This window comes from Schistocerca cancellata, chromosome 4 (assembly GCF_023864275.1).
Source record: "Schistocerca cancellata isolate TAMUIC-IGC-003103 chromosome 4, iqSchCanc2.1, whole genome shotgun sequence".
Classification (NCBI taxonomy): domain Eukaryota; kingdom Metazoa; phylum Arthropoda; class Insecta; order Orthoptera; family Acrididae; genus Schistocerca; species Schistocerca cancellata.
In genome coordinates, this window is record NC_064629.1 from 502,468,730 (window position 1) to 502,494,789 (window position 26,060).

The window sequence follows — 26,060 nt, forward strand, 5'->3', positions numbered from 1 at the left end:
AAGGAGGAGACCATGAATTGGGGACCATTATTGGAGACCAACGTGTGTGGCAGACCCTCAATGGCGAGAACCTGGGCCAGGGCCGTGAGTGTAGCCTCCATGGTGGTGGATGCCATGTGGACAACATATGGGTATTTGGAGTAAGCATCAACGATGAGTAACCACATGGACCCCAAAAATGGGCCCACAAAATCGATATGGATGCGATCCTAGGGCTGGAGAGGCACAGGCCAGAGTACAAACGACTGGGGGGGGGCTTGCCTGGTGATGCACACAGTGATGCTGGGCCAATACACGTGCCAGCGGGCCAAAACTTTCATATGGGACATACCCCAGTGCCCATGGTGTAACAAACTGAGCACCTGAAGCCACAATTCTGGAGGGATGACCACCCGATGGGCATCCAACTCCGTGGCCAACAGAAGGACATCATCAATCATGGAGAGTCTGTGGGACAGGTGGCGCCAGGGGCTGAAATCGGACTGCATCTGACGTAGTGGATAACCTGCCACAAGACAGGGTCGCGGTGGGTAGCCGCAGCAATGTGAGCAGACATAAGAGGCAGACCGTCCAGCACATCCCAGCGGGTGGAATCAATGTGAGAGCAGAGGATCTCCTGTTGGTCAAAGGCAGGATCGGGGCCGGCTGTGAGACGTGACAAAGCGTCCACGTTAGCATGGTGGGCGGTGGGCGGTGGGCTTATACCGGATGGTGTAAGCGTAATTACGTAAAAACAAGGCCACGTCGACGTCGCAAGGGCGGAACCCGCCGTGACACTGCGATCGCCGCCACCGGAGGTCGCGCCATAAGACGCTCGTTAGCCGCTTGAGCAATTTCAAAGGAGTGGGCAATGCGGAGAATCTCTTCCAAGGAGGGGTTTCGAGTTTCAACGCTGCAGTATGGACCTCAGGTCGAGAGCCAGCTGAACCACCACATCCTGGATCAGGGAGTCCGCATACGAAGCCTTACACTGCTGATGGGTGCACGTAAAATCGCATTTATGGCTGAGACCTTGCAAGTCTGTGACCCAGGAACGATACAATTGAGCAGGCTGTTTATGTTACTGGTGTAACTCCAGCCGAGAGGCGACCACATGGTAGCGTTGGGAATAATAGTTTGTCAGCAAAACCATATCTCCTGGAAAGAGAGAACCACAGGATCGGACAACGGTGCCAACTTGCGGAGAAGAACGAACATGTCTGGGGAGGCCCAAGACAAAAACAACGACCGCTGCAAAGAGTCGTCCATGGCTTTAAAAGCTGTGAAATGTTGTTTCAGCCGATGTAAGTAGGTTTCCAGTCCTCTTTAGTGTCATTAAAGGGTTGAAACGACGGCGGACGTGGGAAGGCATCGGACATCCAAGGACTCGGAAGCTGTTGTGGCATCGACTTTGCCCATTAGCAAACTGCAGCGACGGTTCTAAGATGTCTAACTGGAGCCGCTGCTGCCGCATGAGCTGCTGCTGTTGCACCAGAAGACAGACCAACTTTGCTTCCATGCTAGCAACTACCAACGTTTACCTCGTCGCCAAAGATGTTGTAACCTGTTGTAACCGCGACCGGAACGGTCGCGAGGCGACCGAGAAAGCGCGGCGGGACCAAACGGAGAGCGGCTTACGAACAAACAAACGAACGGAAAGGACAGACGCGAAACAACAACAGACGATGGAGAGAGACCTTACGACGACAAAACGCAAGAAGCAACGGAGTGACAGACAACCAAATGAATCCAAGACGTCCACTAGTAATGAAAACAAAGAACGGTAAACACGCGGTCTGTTGTCGAGGTGATGTTTCAAGAGTTATGCAACGATTAGACTAGCTAGCTGAGCTTTCTTTTTTCCTATATTGTTATTTTCACATCTGATACAGGTAGCCCGGCAGCGGCATACTGCGCCACTCTTCAGTCACAGGTATGACAAACGATACAAAAGGAGACAATCGAAAAACAGACATGGTGGATATACAAACGTAGACATACAAAATTAAATCACACGGAGCCGTTCATGGGCGCAGTATCCAAAATAAAAACGTTCAGAAATGCGGACATGCACAGAGGTGAGAGAGACGACACACGGGAACGATGGAGCACTAACGATGATACTCTGGAATACGAAAACGACGGCACACACAAACACTAGGTGATGATCTCCGGCGTGCGAAAGTTCACTATACATGTACGAGTGTGGGGACCTGCCAAAGGGGAACAGGTGGGGGAGGAGGGAGATGGAAGGGGGTAGATGCCAGTAGCAGAGGAGATGTGAGGGGGAGGAAAGAAGGTAGGGGGATAGAGGAAGCCTGGGGGAGAGTAGGGAGGGAGGAAAGGAGGAGGGAGAGGAGGGAGAGAGGGTGCCTGTGGGAAAAGACACAGGGAGTGGAAGGTGATGATCAAAGTTGGTAGGAGGGGTATATGGAGGGTAGGAGGGCATCATCAGGGAAGGGGAGTTGGCGGAAGCCACCGTGGGCGAGTGTATGGAGAGTGGAGAGATGGAGAGCAGGTGGTACATGGGAATACAGGGGCGGCAGCAGACAGGGGTGGGAGAGGATGGGAGAGACAAGTGGGTGAGGGGGATCAAGTTTACGGGAGGTGTAGAGGATCCATATCCATTTGAGGAAAAGGAGGAGGTGTGGGAATGGAATGAGGTCATACAGGATCCGTTTGGGGGAGGGGAGGCGAATATGATAGGCGAGGCGGAGCGCATGGCGTTCAAGGATTTGAAGGGATTTGTAAAAGGTATGAGGGGCAGAGATCCAGGTGGGCTGGACGTAGTAGAGGATAGGGCGGATGAGGGACTTATAGGTGTGGAGAATGGTGGAGGGGTCCAGACCCCACGTGCGACGAGAAAGAGGCTTGAGGAGATGGAGTCGGGAGCGTGCCTTGGCTTGGATTGTCCGGAGATGTGGGGTCCAGGAGAGGCGACGGTCAAGGGTGACGCCAAGGTAGTTGAGGGTGGGGGTGAGGGTGATAGGACTGCCGTAAATGGTGATATAGAAATCGAGGAGACGGAAGGAAGGGGTGGTTTTGCCTACAATGATCGCCTGGGCCTTGGAATTTTTGACATTGAGCAACCACTGGTTACACCAAGTGGTGAACCAGTCAAGATGGGATTGGAGAAGGTGTTGGGAGCGTTGCACGGTGGGGCCGAGCTAGCTGAGCCAGAGGCAGGCGCTTAAATACTCTATAGGGGGTGCCGCTATTGGCCGCTGGAACCACGTGTTCCACTGTGGCGCCCTCACACTAAATGCGGGCCAGGACGCGCGCGCCGCCACAGCTTACGGCGCGATGGTGCAGAGACCTCTAGGGGTCTTCGACGTCCATGACGTCTGATGGGGATTCAAATTCCGCGGGGCGTGGTAGCAGAAAAAAAAACATCAATACATTTGAATAGAGCCAAAAGTTTCATGATCCTGCAATGGATATTTGATGTATTATACTACTTAAAGAATGGGATATACTGTGTGGGTCCGTGCATGTGTTACGCCACAAAGAAGATGATGCAGTGCTTCCACATTCTCGTATGACAGCTACGATAGCACAATCACAATATCAAATATGGTAAAAAATATAGGTAAAACACTTCATGATCGTGTAGATATTACATAATGCGACGGTATATCTCGTATTGTGGCTAAATGATAAGACGGTTTAGAAATGCGTAGAGTATTCACCTGAAGTGTATGGGAAATATGATAAGAAAGAGATGCCGAAGACAGTTACAAGAAACACCAGCTAACGTCGATAGATTCCACTCTTGCCGGAGTATTACCGATTATATACAGCAAGTTGTCTTATGAGACGATAACTCGTGCTTTTTGGAGAACTGCCAAGACGGAAGGTATACATGGAAGTCAGTCGTAACGTGACATGGAGTTAGCGTTCGAAAACTTTTCATAAACAGCTATCTCAACTCGAAATTCTGAGTAGGCCAATCCCTAATCAACCCATTTTTCTACTGAGATCAAACCGCTGCTAATTATGAAGTATGGATGTGTGCTCATCCATGTTGGTACACAAACGCTGAATCTCAAAGACAGCAAGAATACGGTTATAATATTATCCATAACAAACCACCAACAGCAAAAACACGTGAGTAATTTACAAATATAAAAGTGAGAATTTCAAAAATCCCACCACTGGCTTCAATGCACTCCTGACATCTCTTCTCAACATTTCGTGTAACTGGTCTGACGATGACTCAGTGCAGTCTCATTATGGAAGCATTTCGTATCGCCAGTGAATGATTCGCATTTTTGGTGTCATTTTCCTCTGTGAGCTTTGCTTTTCGTCCATGCCCACAGAAAACTTGTTCCATCGACTTCAAAGAGCAATGAACTAGACTAATGTGGCCTATCCATCAATAGTGGACCATCATAAATGATCGACGTGTAAATGGGCAGGTAGCAGGAGTTCTGTCATGTTGAAAGTGTTTCCACACATTTAGCGAAAGGAATGCATTCCAGTACCAGTTGCAAGTCTGCTTCCAAGGAATTTGCAGGCGTCAGTAAAGCAAAACGATTGGGACTCAGTTAACGGATTACGGATCACACGGAATTACACATTTACTGAGACTGTGCGTCTCGAAAATGGTATATGGATATCCGTTGTGCCACCGTCACATGTATCAACTTCAGCAATGAATATTACTAATGGAATTAACTGGCGATTAGCAGCTAATCGTCGACAAAATCTCAATCTTCATGCCTCTTGTACGGATGCTCTGCTGATGAAAAGGATACGAGCAATGATGACTCAATGTACGCCACACTCTCATGTGTGGAACATAGACACGTGTGGTCAATATTCATATGCCTGCCGTAGAACTCCATTCAACGCCCAGAAGTCTAGGTTATGATTCATTTACATTTGGTGCAGTTACATGTTCTGAAGAATTTGTTTAATAGGAAATAACGGGTGATGTAGTGCTTCAGGTGAGTATGTAACATCAGCGGGGCCCTACTACTAGATTTTCGTGTGTCGATAAGGAGAAAATCTGGGACGCAGTATTTGGGATTGCATCTCAAAGAAGAGCTTAATTTTCACGAGCATATCGTAAGGATGGGTGACGAGGTTTCTTAAGCTGTATGTAATGACGCTAGGACTACGATCATGTATCACAATCTTCCTCTGAACATCCTGAACTTCTACCATAATATAATACTGACGTCTGTCGCGTCATTTGAAGCGAGTGTGTGGACCCTTCCTTGTGGTTTGTACAGCTAGGAAGGACTTTGGAAAAAATATAGAGAAGGGTGCTTCTGAGTATTAATGGGTGTATGGCATCTGTTAAAAGGAGATATCTACGTCGACGATGAGCATCTCATTAAATCTAAGCACGATTCGGAAGACAACAAAACATGTATTGTGCAACGGTACAATCTATCAGTATTTTAGAGATGTTCTGGTGTGTCGCGATTAATAAACGACCTATGTATGCTACTAACGAGCAGTTCCTATCCGTAGATACGAGAATAAAACTTTCAATCACAGTTACAGTTACTTATACATGGACTAACAACACCACATCACCTGAAAAGAATACGATAAGAGCGTGTCCACCACCGTCCTCCTCGCGAGACAGGTTCGCAATGTCCTGACAGAGATGCAAACGGTGGCGCCCGCTACCCCCACCACCGCGACCTCACCCCCCACTCTTCCCGCGGCCTCGCTGTACCCAACCTCCCGCAGCGATGTGGACGGCACGGCGGCGCACCGCACGGCATCCACAAAATCTCGACATTTCGACAGAAGATGATACCTATGTCACTCGTTGAACGTCGCGCGGTTTTAGAATACCGTCACACAGCTGGAAACCAGAGCTTTCCATCAACTGTATACATTCACAATTAAGATAAGAACTCGGCAGGCGCAGGTTCGTCGTTCGGAAGCATGTTTTACCTTACTTTTATAAAACTGACCCTAATATAAAACTGTGACTCCTCACAGAAATCGAACTGAGGCAGCAAAAGTTTATAATTCTCACTAACATTAATCACGAAATGTTTGTTGAGTATTAGTTAAGAAAAAGCATGGGATGGTTTCAATAAACTGACCAAAGTAAAGTAATTGGAAAATTCAGCTGAACTCCTGGTAAATGAGACTAATTACTACAACAAACCCTCGCATAAATTAATAAAACACGTACCACCTGCTACATTAAATACAGTTACATCTGGCTCGATTCCTGAATTGGCAATATTAAGAAAAAACATAAATATTTCCCATCTGTTTGGTGAATGAAAACAATAGCGGGTTAAATGTAGGTCGTGAAGTGCTGGATATGGAGCTCAGGTTAATCGTCACCCTGTTAGGTGGTTCCTCAGAAAACGTAATTAGTCATACTGCCACTAGATACGCGCCAAGCCGTAAGAAAAGAAGCTGTAACAGATTACCTCGAATCCCGGAGCCGAATCCATAGAGAGGAGCAACATGTGATTGTCAAAATAAATCTAAAAAACATAGCTTGCTCTCCCAAAACTAATATTGCAGCCTCTCTCAATACCAATACCAGTAACAAGCAGTCCTCCTCTTCAACTGAGTGGCCAGAGAATTATCAGACAGCAATTATCTAATACCAACCTCTTCCAGCTCGGCACTATCTGCTCGCACCACAATAACATGCGGTTCACAGTCAAAACTGCTCAGCACCGACAAATTCATAACATCAGGCACTGCGCTAAAAGGCAAATCCACTTAGGGCTGCGCACATCTGAAAACAACAGGCTGACTGCCTCAATACAACTGCTTCCATAAACTGACTCTTTACAACTACCATCTTTCCTTCCTTGAAATACTAAGCGCTTACGCGGCACCACCATGCCCTTGGCGTTCATTGTCTGAGATACTCACTCCAAAGATCGCCCGTGAAACACAGATACTTCCCATGACGGACATCGAAATCGATTAGCGAGCGGTCGGAAAACATACCAAAGACCTCTCCCGTAATCGATATGCAAGAATACTTAATCACCTTTAGGGAGCATACAAGACCATTCCGATGGAAGCGATCCCAGTGATCCTGGGTCTTACCCTTTGGATTTATAGATACGGATGTTGGAGGCGAAGTACACTGCATTCGAAGGGAAGATGTTGGCAGACTGCAAATGATTACAAGAAACGTGCTCGATATTAATTTGGAAGTAAAAATGTGTTTTCATAGAGAGTAGCAAATGAATGGGGGAACACTACGATAGGCAGGTGGGCTTATGAATCTCTTTCCGAATGTTAGTAAGCGATACGAAAGGAAGCACGTACAAACTTCACTAGGGTTTATACATTTTTGGCTCGTTACGGGCGACATCCAAGATCATTATTGGGAACAATAACAAGAACGGGCGGAAGATGCATTTGTGCTGCAGAAGGGAAACCAGAGCAAGTTATTTTCGAGTGCAGTGATTTGACCTTCGAGACGATGATAGAGATCTTCTGAGAGCTAACAATCTTTATAATGTTATACGTAGTCTGGAATTGTGTTCGGTTCTGGGGAAGCTATCAGATCAGTTCTCCCAAAAGAAATTTGCTGTGTACTTATAAAATAGTCCTACAAATACGTCACGGTCAACATTGCGGTCGGTTATGGGAATGCAGGCGGAGTAGCAGCGTGGACTACAGCTCGGATTCTAGAAGGGCTAACGACTCCGTCTAGGACTTCTGAGGTGTTTTCAGATGAATTGGAGTTATCGGTGATATTAATATTCTTGTGTGATCTACGCTATTTTATGTGACATTCATACTCTTATGTGGTTTATTGTTACCATGGATATGGGGTTAATATGAATACAGTTGCATGCACCTTTCGAACTTCACCCCGTTCTGTCCATATATATAGTTTGAACTTGGTGATAGGTTCTATTTTGAGAAATTTACTAAGTCCGTATAATGACATCTCATGTAACAGACATGGACAGAGATATCAGGTGTGGTCATTTCGAGGTGGAATGTGACACTGATTGCCCGGAATCCTTCATCGTTACCATCGAAAATACACAGAACCACTATTGACTACGATATTCTTAGGGAGAAGCACGAGTATTTCTGCTACAAAACCCGCAAAGAATTACTGCATTAATATATTTAGCATACGCAGTCACTTTTAATACTGATTTAAATATCTGCCTTGTTATGGCCAACTAGGAGTTGCGTTACTTGATTCAGATATGAATCACGAGTACTAGTCGTCTGTTTCAGTCTTACGCCCGCAGATCGAAAGTGACACGTGACAACTACGGTCAGCTGTATCCTTCACACCGATTGAAATTGGACGTATGTTGATATGTAGTTTCTAACTTTCTGTTCATACAGCTGCCTCCTTATATCATTTACCACATTTTCTCTAGCACAGTGCCCGAATTTTTGTGTTTAATTTTGTCAACAATTTGTTTGTATGAAGGCAGGTCACTGTGGCTGACGTTTTTGCAGCAAATGGCACAGACGGGGACTGCGGGTTGGGAGTGCAGACGCGAGACGTGTGGTGCGTGGAGGCGAACGAGCAGAGGGACGACCACCACTGCTTCCCGCTGATCAAGCCCGACTCGACGCGTCCCTGCAGGCTTGGCTGCCACGTCAACTGCTCCGTCTCGCCCTGGTCAGATTGGAACCCCTGCAACACGGACTGCGAACCAGGTACACCGCTGCACGTACGACTCGTACTTGGAACACACAAGCATATTCGCATTCTGCGTGCACCTCTTAAGGCGCTTACTCACTACGTCAGTGAAGTCCTACGCACGACAGACATCGGCTGTGGCCGAACGCTTGTCGCCAATGCACTGGCGTTCGTCTTCTCATCCTCACCAAGCGAAGTGCTTGAAGCTAAGGGATTCTGTCGTGTGGAATCGCAGTTGGTCCTGATAACTCGTCGACGTTGCTTCTGTTTTGTTGTTGTTATAAAGCAGAGTTTTAATTACAATTTCAAACGGCCCATACTATGAGGAAGAAGAGGATTTAGCAGTCGTCACATGTGCAGCATTTATTTTACTGCAGGAAGCTGATCACCAGAAAAAGAAGAAGAAACGGCGCTGCTGGTAGATCTCTCTTTTAAAAATAAGGAAGCAGGGTGGTGGGACAAAATAATGTCTACTTTAGAGCTGAATTGGAACGTGGGTTATTTCATAATTTTTTTCCGGATGAAAGCTACAGATTTTGATTTGTTATTGAACTGTGTATGTGCTAAAATTTTCGGAGTGCTTCTATAGGAGAGAGGTACCTGAAGCAAAAGTTTTTTTTTTTTCTCTTTGTCGTTCGCGGCGAAAATATGTCAATAAAGTCTCCATTTTTTCTTTTTCAAATCGTGCACATTTCTTTCTAACGGCTGACTTATTTCTGTCGAAGAATCCAAACTTTTCACTTTGTTTTTATAATTCCAGTTCGTAGGGGCCCTTAAACATACCCGTTCACGATAAAACTCTATCAGCCTTAGTGCTCTCTCCATATTGCGCTACATAATCCAGGTTCAAAATGGCTCTGAGTACTATGGGACTTAACATCTGTGGTCATCAGTCCCCTACAACTTAGAACTACTTAAACCTAACTAACCTAAGGACATCACACACATCCATGCCCGAGGCAGGATTCGAACCTGCGACCGTAGCGGTCACGCGGTTCCAGACTCAAACGCCTAGAACCGCATGGCCACGCCGGCCGGTTCATAATCCAGTATTTGTGAACATAATAAATGGTTCAAATGGCTCTGAGCACTATGAGACTTGCCTTCTGAGGTCATCAGTCCCCTAGAACTTAGAACTACTTAAACCTAACTAACCTAAAGACATCACACACACCCATGCCCGAGGCAGGATTCGAACCTGCGACCCTAACGGTCTCGCGGTTGCAGACTGTAGCGCCTAGAACCGCTCGGCCACCTCGGCCGGCCGTACTAAATATACACCGTCAGCGAGAGCAGGTATTGGCTGCAGGGGAAACGTCGACTGTTTGAATTAAGTTTTTCAGGACAGACACAAGTCGCTCTTAGTATGTTTTACTGACCGGTGTCGATCTTTAAGAGTTAACTAATGTACTTCAAACTATAAATTCCAGAGTATCTGACGATACTCTTGTTAAATTAAAGATCGAAACCGGCCAATAAAGCATACTAATTTCGACTTGTGGCTTTTCTGAAAAACTTAAGTACAGAACCTTTGTACAGACACACAAGGCCGGTTCAAGAACATTTTTCCACACAAGCGCCTTGACATCCAGCGTTCTCCCCCTTCTCTCCTTTTCCCTCGTACATTTTTCATCAGTGTCAGTTTTCGCTACTAATTGTGAAATTCACTGCGTACAAATGTTGGTCGCCCTTGCAGCCCCTCTCACCTTGGCCCGCCAAGCGGCCGCTATTACTTGTGGTAAGTCCTGTATAGAAATCTTAGTTATGGAGCCTCTGGTGACCTCTCAACTCAGCCAACGAAGCGGTTGGCCGTCTTTCGTTGGCCTTCATTGGCCTAGTATGTACACGCCTTAACAACTTGCATAACAAGATGCTCAGCTCCAGCCACGGCGACACTATAAATCTGCAGAAGATATCTTACATTCGGTCATGCAGTGTTTCGGTACCAGTTTAGATATTACTAGCGAATCTCCCCCTTCCTAAGGAAATGCAATCCGAAAACAAAGGAAGTAGGTTACAGTACGCTTGTTCGCCCACTGCTAGAATACTGCTCAGCAGTGTGGGATCCGTACCAGATAGGGTTGATAGAAGATATAGAGAAGATCCAACGGAGAGCAGCGCGCTTCGTTACAGGATCATTTAGTAATCGCGAAAGCGTTACGGAGATGATAGATAAACTCCAGTGGAAGACTCTGCAGGAGAGACGCTCAGTAGCTCGGTGCGGGCTTTTGTCAAAGTTTCGAGAACATACCTTCACCGAAGAGTCAAGCAGTATATTGCTCCCTCCTACGTATATCTCGCGAAGAGATCATGAGGATAAAATCAGAGAGATTAGAGCCCACACAGAGGCATACCGACAATCCTTCTTTCCACCAACAATACGAGACTGGAATAGAAGGGAGAACCGATAGAGGTACTCAAGGTACCCTCCGCCACACACCGTCAGGTGGTTTGCGGAGTATGGATGTAGATGTAGATGTATAACTAACAAGGGGCGACCACGATGTTCAAGTAATATATTTTCTTCAAACTATGCACACTTTTAGTAATTCATTACAACAACATAGTATGCAGACAGTAAGGTGTACTACTTGGGCAATTTGGAAGAAATCACAATAGAAGTTGTACGCATCGATGATATACCGGCGGTGCGTTGCGACCCTCTCAGCACGAGGTTGCGGCGGTCATGTAGTTACCGTTCAAGTTGCATAATCGGTCGATCGCTGCATCAAGTCCCACCCGTTTCTTCTTAATTATTATTTTTTCAACATTGGTCATATTACTTCATATATATATTATTTCAAAGGTCATATAATAAATAAACAAGTGTATTTGCATGAACTTTTACTGAATTTCCAATGCTACGAAACTGTCCACTAGTTTTTATTATTAGACAAATATTTTACATATAATAATCGATAAGTAAACTACTAAATGCAAAAAGTTTTCCTGAAAATGCCTGTCGTGATTCTCGAAATCCCTCGCACTTACCATGGGGTAAGGTAACTCCTTCGCGCCTTGACGTATCGACATGTACAAGTTTGAAGAACGAGAGAACGAGGGACAGACTTGGAAAGCCGAAGTCAAACGTCAACAAATATATGAATGAATAACACCATTCAGTAATACATTTAGTTACAATATGTCAGAAGGTAAGCGTAATGTATTATTAATCGTCGGATCTCCTTTCGACATTACAGGCTGCAAAAAAGAATATTAATTATAGAGAAACGGAAAGCGTAAATTAAAAAGGTATCTCCAACATTTAACTAATGTAAATTTCGCGCATGCACAAGTAACTTCCACAGTTAACATATTAACTAGTTAACATTTTGACAAATTTCTCTTTCTTCCGTCAATTTGGATGCAAACCGAGCGTGGCTCAAAATATAAATTTCAAAAAGTGAGTATTGCTCGATCCAGCGATCCACCGATGACGGATTTTTTTTATTTTTTTCAACGAGGCATATATGACCTAGGGAAGTCAGACCACATTCAGGGTAAAGACATTTCGGCTGTCAAAATTCTATCACTAAGTTGTCGAAGTATTCGTAACAATGGTCCAGAATTTACCGCCCTTCAAAAAGTTCTCGGGCTCCAATTATCCTTGGGGACGAGAGCACCGCACGGAGTGGCCGCGCGGTTTAGGGCGTCATGTCACGGACTGCGCGGCCCCTCCCGTCGGAGGTTCGAGTCCTCCCTCGGGCATGGGGTTGTGAGTTGTTCTTAGCGTAAGTTAGTTTAAATAGTGCGTAAGTCTAGGGACCGATGACCTCAGCAGTTTGGTTCCTTAGGAATTCACACACATTTGAACATTTTTTTGAACTTAGAGGAATTACGGATAAAATTCAAGCAGATTGTAAATCGTGGTCTGGAGAGTAATGTGCCTAGTCAGTGGATAAAGGATGGGAAATACTCGCCACGCTTTAATAACAAAATTCGGAAGATGCTGAGGAAGCAGAGGCTGTTGTAATCTCGGTTCATAAGAGAACGCATAAACGACGACAACCGAAGACATTTGACGCCGTGCCCAATTGAAGATTGCTAACGAAGGTACGAGTATGCTGGTTCTGCGTCAGTGCCAGTGATGGCCGTGTATTGATTACAAAGAGGCCAGTTGAGAGCCTGCAACCAGTTTGTTTGCCTGCTAGACACCCTGGACCTACACCTGGAGTTATGGTCCGAGATGCTGTTTCGTATAATAGTGGAAGCGGTCTCGTGGTTATTCCACGTACCCTGACTGCAAATTGGTACGTCAGTCTGGTGATTCGACCTGTTGTGCTGTCATTCATGAACAGCATTCAAGGAGGTGTTTTCCAACAGGATTCTGCTTCAGTCTGTGACGCTAATTTATAATTGCGTCCCAGTGTGTAGTAACTATAATTTATCTGCGGAAATTTGCATCTCTAAGTTTCACTTCGTTTTCGAATGATGGCAACTCATTTGCATGGAACTGTCCAAACATCACAGAATACAGTGTTGTACATGTGCAAGGAAGGAACTTGCTTCTTGTTAAACTATTGAACTAATATGATAAAGTGAGGCGAAAATGTGGTGATACGCCCATAAGAGAAACAGAAACCACTCCTTTTCTTGCGTAACACCTATACCTCATTTCCACACTTGGCAGTTAATCAAGCTATGCTGCACTTAATTTCATCCTGTAACCGCTATTTAGGTGTAACTTCCATAAATCACTTCAGGTGATTATTAGCTGAGCTTTCCTATCCTATATAGTGAGTTTCCCACATCTCTAGGGAGTTTGACACCAGCAGGAAGTTAAGTTCTAATCTTCCTTCTTCTGCAGTTTATCCTTACACACATCCCTTAATACAGTTTACGTGAACTTATAGGTACTTCTCGTCATCACAAAAATCAGTCTTTGATCCAAATTTAGTGGTCTTGTCATAGTAACATAAAACATAAAATATTTCGGGACATGTGAAGTTTTGTTGTGTTGCATATTGTTTCACCACAGAAAGGAATTACGGATGAACGTAAAATTTTCAAAGTTTTCCCCAACAAGCGCAGAACCGAGCCAAGATAGGTTCAAGCGCAGTGTCACCATCAGAATGAAACTAGGAAGGAAAGAAACTGTAGCAAATAGCAAAGCACACAACTGGGACATTGCATCACATTCTAACAGAGAGCGCAGAGTGCGACCGCAGCAGAATGACTGCAACATAACGTCATTCTGACAACACTGCAAGGTGGTGTAACAGCATGTAAATCATTGTCAAGGACGTCTTTCAGCCCTCTCAGTTGGCAGAAAGTGCAAAGCTGAAGGACTGAAAGCCACAGCTGGGACGCTGCAGTACGTGTTAAGTACTGCCAATCTTAGAAAATGGGGCCAAATTCGCTCATCGCTACAGCCCGAAAACATCATCGGTACGATCTGGTCAGCAGAAATACTGGGACTTCCAAAGTACACATTCTATTCGTTTGCTGGAAATCAGTCATTATTCAGCTTGCCAGTCTTGTGAGTTACAGTGAATACCAGTACAAGCTGTTCCAGGATGTGAGGTCTGGTGACTTCAGGTATGAGAAACCAGCCAGCCTCATGCAATCCACTGCCTTGGAATGCTGCTGCCTACTTTGCTGCCACTAACGTGAAGACCTACACATCTTCGACCAGCGTCCTGCTGGGGGTGAAGCGAGGGCAACCTGCTAGCGGCCGGCTACACACACTGTCCAGGAGAGGCGGATTCGCATTGGCCCCCTTGGCTTTACCTGGGAGCAGCTACTGGAGTCTTGACCGTCTCTGGGTGGGAGGCCAGGACATACATCTGCACGGCTACTGTCATCCCGTGAGGAGCTGTTAACCGCTGACCTGAACATGAACTCCACTGTCTTGGAGACCACCTCGGTAAAGCAGCAAGTCAAACTAGCGGCACCCCAGAAGGGCGAACAACGCCTGAAAACCACTGAGTTGAGATTCTGCACGTCGACGCCCCTGCTGAAGGTGCGATTTCTGAACTCCGACATGTAACATAGACGCCAATGAGCTAGACGAGTCAGAAACATCCGACTATACGCGCCACTCCGGCGCCTACGCTCTATGTCATAGAGAAGCTATTTGCATTGTATGACTACTGAAAATAAACGTACTTACAGCTAACATTGTATCACCGGTGCCTTCGGGATATTCACCGGACCACACTCCCGCATTCCGATCTCGGCATCCTGCATACGTAGAGACCACAGCTTCCTGGGTCTCTAAAATATCTTGTCGTACTTCCAAACAAGCTATGAATTCAGCACTATTGTATTAGCAATGTCTGTAAGTGCTAAAATAAAGTGAAGGCAGTCGACCAAAGGTGACAGACGAGCAAGAGGACTTAAGAGGAACAGCTGCCTTTGCCACGCGTACAGAGATTTTTGAATAACAGCATAAGGTCCTTGAGAGGCGGAACGTAAACGAACAAAAGTAAGCTACCGTTGGACATGCTACAATGTTATTTGGGAACCCAGCTCTTCTACGTTTCTTTGCTATCCACTTTGTTATCCCAAAACTGTCATACACAAAATAATTACATACCGTTTGGGGTTACCGAAGGAAGAACTAAGGTATAGGGAATTTCGAGCTTTCATTTCTGCAATTAGTTCGCTAAATTTTCTATGTCATTCATTTACAGGCTCTGTAAAGGATTAGCTTGATCGAGCAAGCTAACTAATTATTAATTATGTGACACTATTCTCGTTCAGATTCAGTGCAATAATAATAATAATATCGAGAAATAGAGAACTAAAACAATATATCACAGTGGCTAAACCAGAATTTTTACATGTATGTGACTGCTTTACAATGACCTCTAAATTGGACAGAATAAAGACACTTGAAAGACATATTATTAGAAAAACAATACATATTACAGATGGTTGGAAAATGAGAACATCTATCAAAATATGCAGTAAATATCAGAAGTAATGGCAAATCGAAGGTTAATCTTCTTTGGACACATGCTAAAGAAACAAATCTTCCTGTACATCTGGAAAAAGAAGTCGATAATAGTACAGATTTCAGAAATAAGAAAAGAATTGTAACGAAACAAGATCAAAGAATGGGATGTAACAGAAAGAAACTTTTTAAGAATCCAATACTAAATTTAGAAATGTTTGAATGAAGAATAAATAAGAAGTTCAAAATGTTCAAATGTGTGTGAAATCTTATGGGACTTAACTGCTAAGGTCATCAGTCCCTAAGCTTACACACTACTTAACCTAAATTATCCTAAGGACAAACACACACACCCATGCCCGAGGGAGGACTCGAACCTCCGCCGGGACCAGCCGCGCAGTCCATGACTGCAGCGCCTAAGACCGCTCGGCTAAAATAAGAAGTCAGTAACAATACAGACAGAAGAAAGGAATAGCAACATGAGAAAAAGACGGAGTACCGGAAAAAACAATGAAAGAGGGTTTGAAGATATTACGTATTCCCAGTTGGTCAATACGAAGATTTAAAAAAATATCTGATCAGAGAGTGCAATGTTCACTACACATCGTGACAGTGTTACCATCCTCGGCCACTGAACAACCTTCCTTTTGCCGCTGAATTTAACTGACCTATCAGTTGTCCTCTTTTTATGAGAAGTATTGTTACACTGAGATTCGTTATCCAGGCCGAGCGGTCCAATAAATGCGTCAAAAATCCAAGGTAACTCAAAAATTAAATTATACCAGATGTATTCTATATATGTTGTACATAGAATTTTTTTTATTTTTTCCACATTGGATGAGCGTCGTAATATTTCAGAAACAATGCCATATCACCATATCGAATATTCCATCACAGTGCACATCCTGTGCCTATGATCTGCACATCGCATAATGCATGCGCTGTGGTCTGAGACATTTTCCCTGAGTGGAAATACAAATTATTTTTATACTAGCTAATAAATTTCCATTATCTTAGAGACGCCATAGAATTTCAGATGAGACAGCCATTTGATACTTGTTATATTTCTCGAAAACAATTTTAAAAACTCATAAAATACTATTTTTGTGGTAGCCCATGAGATTTAATTAACTATTCTCGTTTTCATGTGCGTCTTGTTGATTTTTGAAACCATAATCAACATTCTAATTTTGAACAATATTTTATACGACGTCTGTACAGGAAGTAAGGTCCGACTGGTTGCGAAATAGAAACTACAGTGAAAATCAAAATGTTTTGTTTTCAACACTTTGCTACACCTTCCGGCTACTTCTCTGCATAGCCGCCACTTCGACTTAGACATCTGTCGTAGCGTTGTATCGACTTTCCAATACCCTCGTCATAGCGACGGTTCAATCCCGTGTCCGGCCATCCTGATTTAGGTTTTCCGTGATATCCCTAAATCGCTCCAGGCAAATGCCGGGATGGTTCCTTCGAAAGGGCACAGCCGACCTCCTTTCCTAATCCGATGAGACCGATGACCTCTCTGTCTTGTCTCCTCCCCCAAAACAACCCAACCCAACCCCGTCATAGAGGGCAGCCTCCTGTGCTTTCCGGTATTTGGTTGGTTGGTTGGTTGTTTGAGGAAGGAGACCAGACAGCGTGGTCATCGGTCTCATCGAATTAGGGAAGGATGGGGAAGGAAGACAGCCGTGCCTTTTCAGAGGAACCATCCCGGCATTTGCCTGGAGTGATTTAGGGAAATCACGGAAAACCTAAATCAGGATGGCCGGACGCGGGATTGAACCGTCGTCCTCCCGAATGCGAGTCCAGTGTCTAACCACTGCGCCACCTCGCTCGGTTTTCCGGTATTTCTCTGCACTAGTATTGAGTTCGTTGTTTGCGCCAAAATTTTGTCTCCATAGTCAGCGGGTCATGTGAGCAGAGATGAACATGAGAGGGAACCAAGTTCGGGTCCTCATTGCCCTGCAATGTGCGGCTCAGAATTCTCTCTCGTTATAGGCATCTGCACATGCTCACTGTGTGCTTAGAACTGAAAAGAGCGACGTGACACGATCGACAGCCATGTTAGAGACACTGCCCAACACATCTTTGCAAAGCTTCATCGGATTTTCACTGACGTTTCCATTTCACTACCTATCGCTCCTTACTTTCCGAATAGCCCTCGCATATTAGTTTTCTTTCTTTTGCTTCTCCTTCTTTCTCAATAATAATTAATTTCGCATGGGCTAGGTGTAATTTCCCCAACGTTCTCACTCCCAAACGCCGTGTTGACCTTAGAATTTTGTTGTGATGGCTTTGTAATCTGCAGACGAATTCCATCCTTGTCGTAAATTTCACGCACATATTGTAGCTTTCTTTCATGCCGTGCTATGATTTAGGAATAGTATCAATACCGTACTAGAAATACTGCATAGATACCAACAGCAATATATGTGCGAATAGCATCTCTCATTTACACAAACGTCATACATCTCGTAGTTCAAACTAACAGGTTTACCTCATTTCCAGGCTGATATTATTCATCTCAATTTGACTTATTTGTTTGGTTTCTTTTCCTGTTAATAAGCCAAAGCTGTTTAATTATGACGCTTTTTAAACAGTGGGTAACTTTCCTCTACATTCACCGATGTTGACTCCCTCCATCTACACGAGGAAACCTCCACAGTTAAGTTTAATTAACGTTTCCACGTAGGATGTGTACCAGACATGGTGGAAACCGGATCGTACTTCCTGAAGTAATTTCCTTGCCATTCGGTGCAAGAGATTCATCTACTGGATAACTTCGCAAGTCCAGTAAAAATAAACTCCGGTGGACCTTGTGCATTTACCCTACCGCTCTTCTCTCATTCTCTTCGTCTCAATGAAATTTCCGGCCCCGGAGATGCGCTTGCAGGTTGGATTTAATGAACACAGTTTTCATTACGGGCTCGTATTCGACGCGAGCGCCTCACAAAACCTTCGGACCTCACCGCGCGTATCAAGCGGTCTTCATCTCATTTCGTCCGCTGTAAATTCCGGAAACCAAGGGTCACGTAAATTCTTTCGTTTAACAGTGCCGCAAGACAAGGGCCTGATGTCTTCCGGCTATTACTTCCCGAATGGAAAATACTTTCTCACATTTGTCAAAACGTCAGCACGTCAACGTCATTTAATATCCGTCGCAGATTTTCATGCATTCGTGTTCGTTAGAATAGGACCTCTAGGTAATAAACTGCAGAAATGGATGAATTTATAAAGTTACCTAAGCAATGATAGCGAGAAATCTTCGAACACTTAGATATTTTAGACCCGAAAACTTTTCGGAGGCGGATCATTACACGTATAAACAAACGCAACCAACCGGCAATGTCACACACGGTAGTCTTTATTTCTTACCAGAATTACAAAGAGATGAAAAGTAACATAAGTCACATTTTCACACATAAAAGTACATGACTTACGAAAAATTTAAGGTAAAACATGTTGTCACAGATAAAAATATTTTTTTAATTATTCTCAATTTTTATTATGCAAGAAGCAATCATGCTCTAAGGAAAACTTTCTCAGACGCTTCTAACAATTTTTCAAACATATTGGTGTTTACGTTTTGAAAGTTGTCTGTGGTCTAATTATTGGACCGTCTTCAAGGATACACTACTGTTTGGAAAAAGTGGAACACCAAGACGGAGATATGTGATCACAATGAAATTTATTCCGCTGATTAAGGGCAGGGCACTACACAAGTGATCTGCATTACAGACCGGTACATGCACTGCGACTGTGGATATGCAGTACGGAATAGCGTCATCACGTGCTACAATCAGAGCTGCTAGGCGTCGTGGCATGGAATCAAAGAGCACCTATATATGCTGCTGGGGAATACTCTGCCACGCAGTTTGTAGGCGCGTCCACAAAGCATCAACTGTGGCTGCAACAGGACCTTAACTAACAAGTTGCCGACGGACAATATCCCAGACATGTTCTGTGGATGACGCGTCACGCGAACAGGCTGGCCAGGGAAGCAGTGGTGCCCGTCGGTCTTCGAAGAAGGCTTGCACATTCCTCGCTACATGCGGCCAGGCTTGAACAGCGTGCAAGGGGGAGGGGGGAGCAAGTGGTAGCAGTTCAGATTACCTTCAACACGTTGTAGGCGAGATCGCGTGTTACAGGCAATGGTTCCTCAAACCATCATATTTGGCGTTTGTTCGCTAATACAGTCTGCCCGATTGTGTTCACCACGACGGCGTCAAACTCGTTGCGTCCACTACTGTAGTTGCGGGACTCATCCGAAAACACTGCATTTTGGCACTCACCATGCCAGTATCGACGTCCACGTACCCATTGTAATCCTGGGTGTTAGTGGGTTGTGGCTAGTGGAAGCCGACGCAATGGCACGTATCTCACCAGTCCAGCCCGCAAGAGATTGCATCGAACCATCGACGCAGACATGTCCATATCCACAGCAGTGCTCCAACGTCGCACAAACACTGTAAATATGCTGTTCTGCCCGTTACGGCCAAGCGAACAAGATGGCGGTCATCTCGCACTGTCGTGCAGTACCCTGTCGGAGCTGTGTAGGGCCCTCTTCTCTCCACTGGTTCCACATACGCCTCACTGTTGAAGCAGCGTGCCCTGTACGAGCCGCAATGTCACGGAACGACAGTCCCACCTCCTGGAGACCAATCATTCTGCACCGTTCGAACGCATTCATATGCCGACTTTCCACACTGTAATGTCGGCGAGGCATAGCGGAATTTGGTTACAAGTTTCCACTTCGTATGACGGCTCTGCATTAACTGAGCGTTGGGTAACACTCATCTGTTCGGTCAAACGAAAAGGGCACTTTTGGGCTACGTGCACGCCACCACTCTGCCATTTAAATCAATTCCGCTTTCTACACGTCCTCTTATTATCGTGGCGTGTTGCAAATAACTGCTTAATTGCTTCTGACAAGAGAAACTCCCCATCGCACCCCCCTCCCCCCTAACTTAGTGGTAAGAGGGCCCAGTGGTCAGCCCGTCAAAAACTGAACACAGATCAAGGATGAAAACAGGAAGAACGTGTACAGAAATGTGAAGAAAGAGAAAAATAGAAACAGCGAACGGTTCAAGGACAAGAAGTTCAATATAGAGCAGTCTCAAAAGAGCAACGGCGTCGTTCTTAAGTGGTCACGGTGTTGGACTGCCAAGCGAGTGGGCCGTGTTCAAACATCCCTTGCGTCAATTTTTTTTCACTGTTCGCCATATTCAGATTTGTCTCTGTGACGTTGTGTAGCGTCCGTTTGCAACAGCGTGGTGTAATGTAGGGACCTATGATGACAGTTGATTCAGCGCAACTGCTCTATTAGTAGCCGAAAGGAAGAGGTTTTCGAACTGGGAATCGCAAATGTTTGACGAAAAAGTGACAAGTCAACCGAATCCTCCACCGGAAAACACTTCTGGTGACACTACATGTGTCATATGATAGGAATCTTTTATCGACGCACCTAATTTGTACGCCTGATGAGCTGGCGGCTACACGGGTAGTGGAGGCTGTGTGGCGTGGACTGGGCGGTTTTTTAGGTTAGAAGGCCTCGGGAAAGTACGGTGTGGGCTGCAATCTCAAAGGGTGCATGGCAAATACAGGACGTGCTTGGATCAAGGAACAGTCGGAACTGTAGTTGTAAATTGTTGTAGTTGTGCTGGGAAAGTCCCTGAGCTTCAAGCGATAATAGAAAGCACAGAAGCTGAAATCGTTATAGGTACAGAAAGCTGGCTAAAGCCTGAAATAAGTTCTGCGGAAATTTTTACAAAGTCTCAGACGGTGTTCAGGAAAGATAGATCAGGTAGAATTGGTGGTGGAGTGTTTGTGTCTGTCAGTAGTGGTTTTTCTTGTAGTGAAGTCGAAGTAGATACTCCGTGCGAATTGGTATGGGTGGAGGTTATACTTAACAGCCGAACTAAGTTAATAATTGGCTCCTTCTACCGACCCCCACTACTCCGATGATATAATTGCTGAACAGTTCAGAGAAAATTTGAGTCTCGTAACAAATAAATACCCCACTCATACGGTTATAGTTGGTGGGGACTTCAACCTTCCCTCGATATATTGGCAAAAATAACTGTTCAAAACCGGTGGCAAGCAGAAAACATCTTCCGAGATTGTCCTAAATGCTTTCTCCGAAAATTATTGCGAGCAGTTAGTCCACGAACTCACGCTAATTGTAAATGGTTTCGAAAACACACTTGACCTCTTAGCCACAAACAATAGAGAGCTAATAGAGAGCATCATGACTGATACAGGGATTAGTGACCACAAGGTCGTTATAGCTAGGCTCAATACCGTTTCTTCCAAATCCACCAGAAACAAACGCAAAATAATTTTATTTAAGAAAGCGGATAAAGTGCCACTAGAAGCCTTCCTAAGAGACAATCTCCATTCCTTCCGAACTGACTACGCAAATGTAAACGAGATGTGGCTCAAATTCAAACATATAGTATCAACAGCAATTGAGAGATTCATACCTCATAAATTGGTAAGAGATGGAACTGGTCCCCAATGGTACACAAAACAGGTCCGAACGCTGTTGCAGAGGCAACGGAAAAAGCATGCGAAATTTAGAAGAACGCGAAATCCCGAAGATTGGCTAAAATTTACAGACGCGCGAAATTTGGCACGGACTTCAATGCGAGATGCCTTTAATAGGTTCCACAACGAAACATTGTCTCGAAATTTGGTAGAAAATCCGAAGAAATTCTGGTCATATGTAAAGTACACAGGCGGCAAGACGCAGTCAATACCTTCGCTGCGCAATGCCGATGGTACTGTTACCGGCGACTGTGCCGCTAAAGCGGAGTTATTGAACGCAGCTTTCCGAAATTCCTTCACCAGGGAAGACGAATGGAATATTCCAGAATTTGAAACACGAACAGCTGCTAGCATCAGTTTCTTAGAAGCAGATACCTTAGGGGTTGGGAAGCAACTCAAATCGCTTGATACGGGCAAGTCTTCAGGTCCAGATTGTATACTGATTAGGTTCCTTTCAGATTACACTGATACAATAGCTCCCTACTACGCAATCATATACAACCGCTCGCTCACCGATAGATCTGTACCTGCAGATTGGAAAATTGCATAGGTCGCACCAGTGTTTAAGAAGGGTAGTAGGTATCCATCGAACTACAGACTTATATCATTGACGTCGGTTTGCAGTAGGGTTTTGGAGCATATACTGTAATCAAACATTATGAATCACCTCGAAGTGTACGATCTATTGATACGTAATCAGCACGGTTTCAGACAACATCGTTCTTGTGCAACGTCTCTTTATTCGCACGAAGTAATGGCCGCTCTCGACAGGGGATCTCAAGTTGATTCCGTATTTCTAGATTTCCGGAAAGCGTTTGACACCGTTCCTCACAAGCGACTTCTAATCAAGCTGCGGGCCTATGGGGTCTTCTAATCAAGCTGCGGGCCTATGGGGTGTCGTCTCAGTTGTGCGACTGGATTCGTGATTTCCTGTCAGGAAGGTCGCAGTTCGTAGTAATAGACGACAAATCATCGAGTAAAACTGAAGTGATATCAGGTGTTTCCCAGGGAAGCGTCCTGGGACCTCTGCTGTTCCTGATCTATATAAATGACCTGGGTGACAATCTGAGCAGTTCTCTTAGGTTGTTCGCAGATGATGCTGTAATTTACCGTCTAGTAAGGTCATCCGAAGACCAGTATCAGTTGCAAAGCGATTTAGAAAAGATTGCTGTATGGTGTGTCAGGTGGCAGTTGACGCTAAATAACGAAAAGTTTGAGGTGATCCACATGAGTTCCAAAAGAAATCCGTTGGAATTCGATTACTCGATAAATAGTACAATTCTCAAGGCTGTCAATTCAACTAAGTACCTGGGTGTTAAAATTACGAACAACTTCAGTTGGAAAGACCACACAGAAAATATTGTGGGGAAGGTGAGCCAAAGGTTGCGTTTCATTGGCAGGGCACTTAGAAGATGCAACAAGTCCACTAAAGAGACAGCTTATACTACACTCGTTCGACCTCTGTTAGAATATTGCTGCGCGGTGTGGGATCCTTGCCAGGTGGGATTGACGGAGGACATCGAAAGGGTGCAAAAAAGGGCAGGTCATTTTGTATTATCACGTAATAGGGGAGAGACTGTGGCAGATATGATACGCGAGTTGGGATGGAAGTCATTAAAGCAAAGACGTTTTTCGTCGCGGCGAGATCTATTTACGAAATTTCAGTCATCAACTTTCTCTTCCGAATGCGAAAATATTTTGTTGAGCCCAACCTACATAGGTAGGAATGATCATCAAAATAAAATAAGATAAATCAGAGCTCGAACAGAAAGGTTAAGTGTTCGTTTTTCCCGTGCGCTGTTCGGGAGTGGAATGGTAGGGAGATAGTATGATTGTGGTTCGATGAACCCTCTGCCAAGCACTTAAATGTGAATTGCACAGTAATCATGTAGATGTAGATGTAGATGTAAGTGAGTGAGATACGCCTAATCGCACAGTTTCTCTGTGTTCTGTCAAAACACATGCTGTTAACGTTTTCGAAGCTGCGTTGTTGCGTTTTGGAAGTTTTGACTCTTGATTTCCTTTGCCGTAACGTAGTTCACATCTGTTTATTTGTTGTTTTCATTTCTGTGGGACTTCTATGTGGTATCTCGCCTGCTGTCACTGTTCATCACATTTACTTGCGATGGTAACGTATTGTTACGACATGAATCATATTCTATAACCAATGTATAGTATGACAACTGCCAAAACTACAAAAAGGGAGTTTTGAACACGGCTTCTCAGTCAGGGTTTTTTTTCAGAGGGCAGCTATTTTTTTTTTTACAGAGGGCAGCTAACCCTGTAACCGAACACGCTGCACTACCATGCCTGCTAACCACGACCCCGCAGCAATTCAAGCCTTCTCGATATTGCACTTGTTGAGTTTGACCGTTCACTGTTTTTATTTTGCTCTTTTTTCGCAGTTCAGTACATTTTCTTCCTGTTTCCGTGCTTGATCTGTGTGCAGTTTTCGATAGATTATCCACTGGGCCATCTTACCACTAAATCTGAGTGGGGTGCGATGGTAAGTTTCTCTTTTGAGTGTTTCACTGTTTACAAACAGTAGAGTTTGTGTCACAAACGTACTGCGAGTATTTGCACACACATACAGGGTTATTACAAATGATTGAAGCGATTTCACAGCTCTACAATAACTTTATTATTTGAGATATTTTCACAATGCTTTGCACACACATACAAAAACTCAAAAAGTTTTTTTAGGCATTCACAAATGTTCGATATGTGCCCCTTTAGTGATTCGGCAGACATCAAACCGATAATCAAGTTCCCCCCACACTCGGCGCAGCATGTCCCCATCAATGAGTTCGAAAGCATCGTTGATGCGAGCTCGCAGTTCTGGCACGTTTCTTGGTAGAGGAGGTTTAAACACTGAATCTTTCACATAACCCCACAGAAAGAAATCGCATGGGTTTAAGTCGGGAGAGCGTGGAGGCCATGACATGAATTGCTGATCATGATCTCCACCACGACCGATCCATCGGTTTTCCAATCTCCTGTTTAAGAAATGCCGAACATCATGATGGAAGTGCGATGGAGCACCATCCTGTTGAAAGATGAAGTCGGCGCTGTCGGTCTCCAGTTCTGGCATGAGCCAATTTTCCGCGGGCTACGCGTGAAACTTGCCCGCACGCGTTCAACCATTTCTTCGCTCACTGCAGGCCGCTCCGTTGATTTCTCCTTACAGAGGCATCCAGAAGCTTTAAACTGCGCATACCATCGGCGAATGGAGTTAGCAGTTGGTGGATCTTTGTTGAACTTCGTCCTGAAGTGTCGTTGCACTGTTATGACTGACTGATGTGAGTGCATTTCAAGCACGACATACGCTTTCTCGGCTCCTGTCGCCATTTTGTCTCACTGCGCTCTCGAGCGCTCTGACAGCAGAAACATTAAGTGCGGCTTCAGCCGAACAAAACTTTATGAGTTTTTCTACGTATCTGTAGTGTGTCGTGACCATATGTCAATGAATGGAGCTACAGTGAATTTGTGAAATCGCTTCAATCATTTGTAATAGCCCTGTATTTTTTGGCTTTGAATTTGTTGACAGGAAGAAACATTGGGATACTGCTAATGTATTGGAAATATTGGTATTTTCACGAGCTGTGGTGGCTTTCCGTTAAATACAAACTCTATAAACTAAATATTTAACGTATCAAATAAATCCAAGTGGAAAGAAGCCTTCTGTTTCAAATACACCATACTTCGTACACGAAAAGTCAATCGATACTCCAGTGGACGGCATAACGATAGCTTTGACCTAATCATTATACACATATGGATAAGATTTACAAATACGCAATTTGTAGCTAAGCATTCAGTTTTGTATAGACTAAAACAAATCATACAAAAATGCTGTGGCCGTACATATAAGAGGCAGTGAAATCAAAAGAGACAGATGGGAAGAAAGGAAGTAAGCTGTTCATTATTCCAAAAGTAATCCCCATAGTTGTTAATACATTCACCCCAGTCTCAGACAAGATGGTCAATGCCTTCATGGAAAAATGTTTAAGA

The 26,060-nt window shown here is 44.6% G+C and overlaps 1 protein-coding gene across 2 annotated transcripts in view; it reads left to right on the top strand.

Annotated features, from left to right (window-relative positions):
• The window catches only part of LOC126183723 (thrombospondin type-1 domain-containing protein 7A-like), a 1,149,604-nt gene that overhangs the window by 894,590 nt on the left and 228,954 nt on the right, over positions 1-26,060 (top strand). For both annotated transcript variants that reach the window (XM_049925914.1, XM_049925915.1), the window contains one exon: positions 8,416-8,619. In XM_049925914.1, the coding sequence (XP_049781871.1) occupies positions 8,416-8,619 (204 nt within the window). The remainder of the gene's footprint in view (positions 1-8,415; positions 8,620-26,060) is intronic.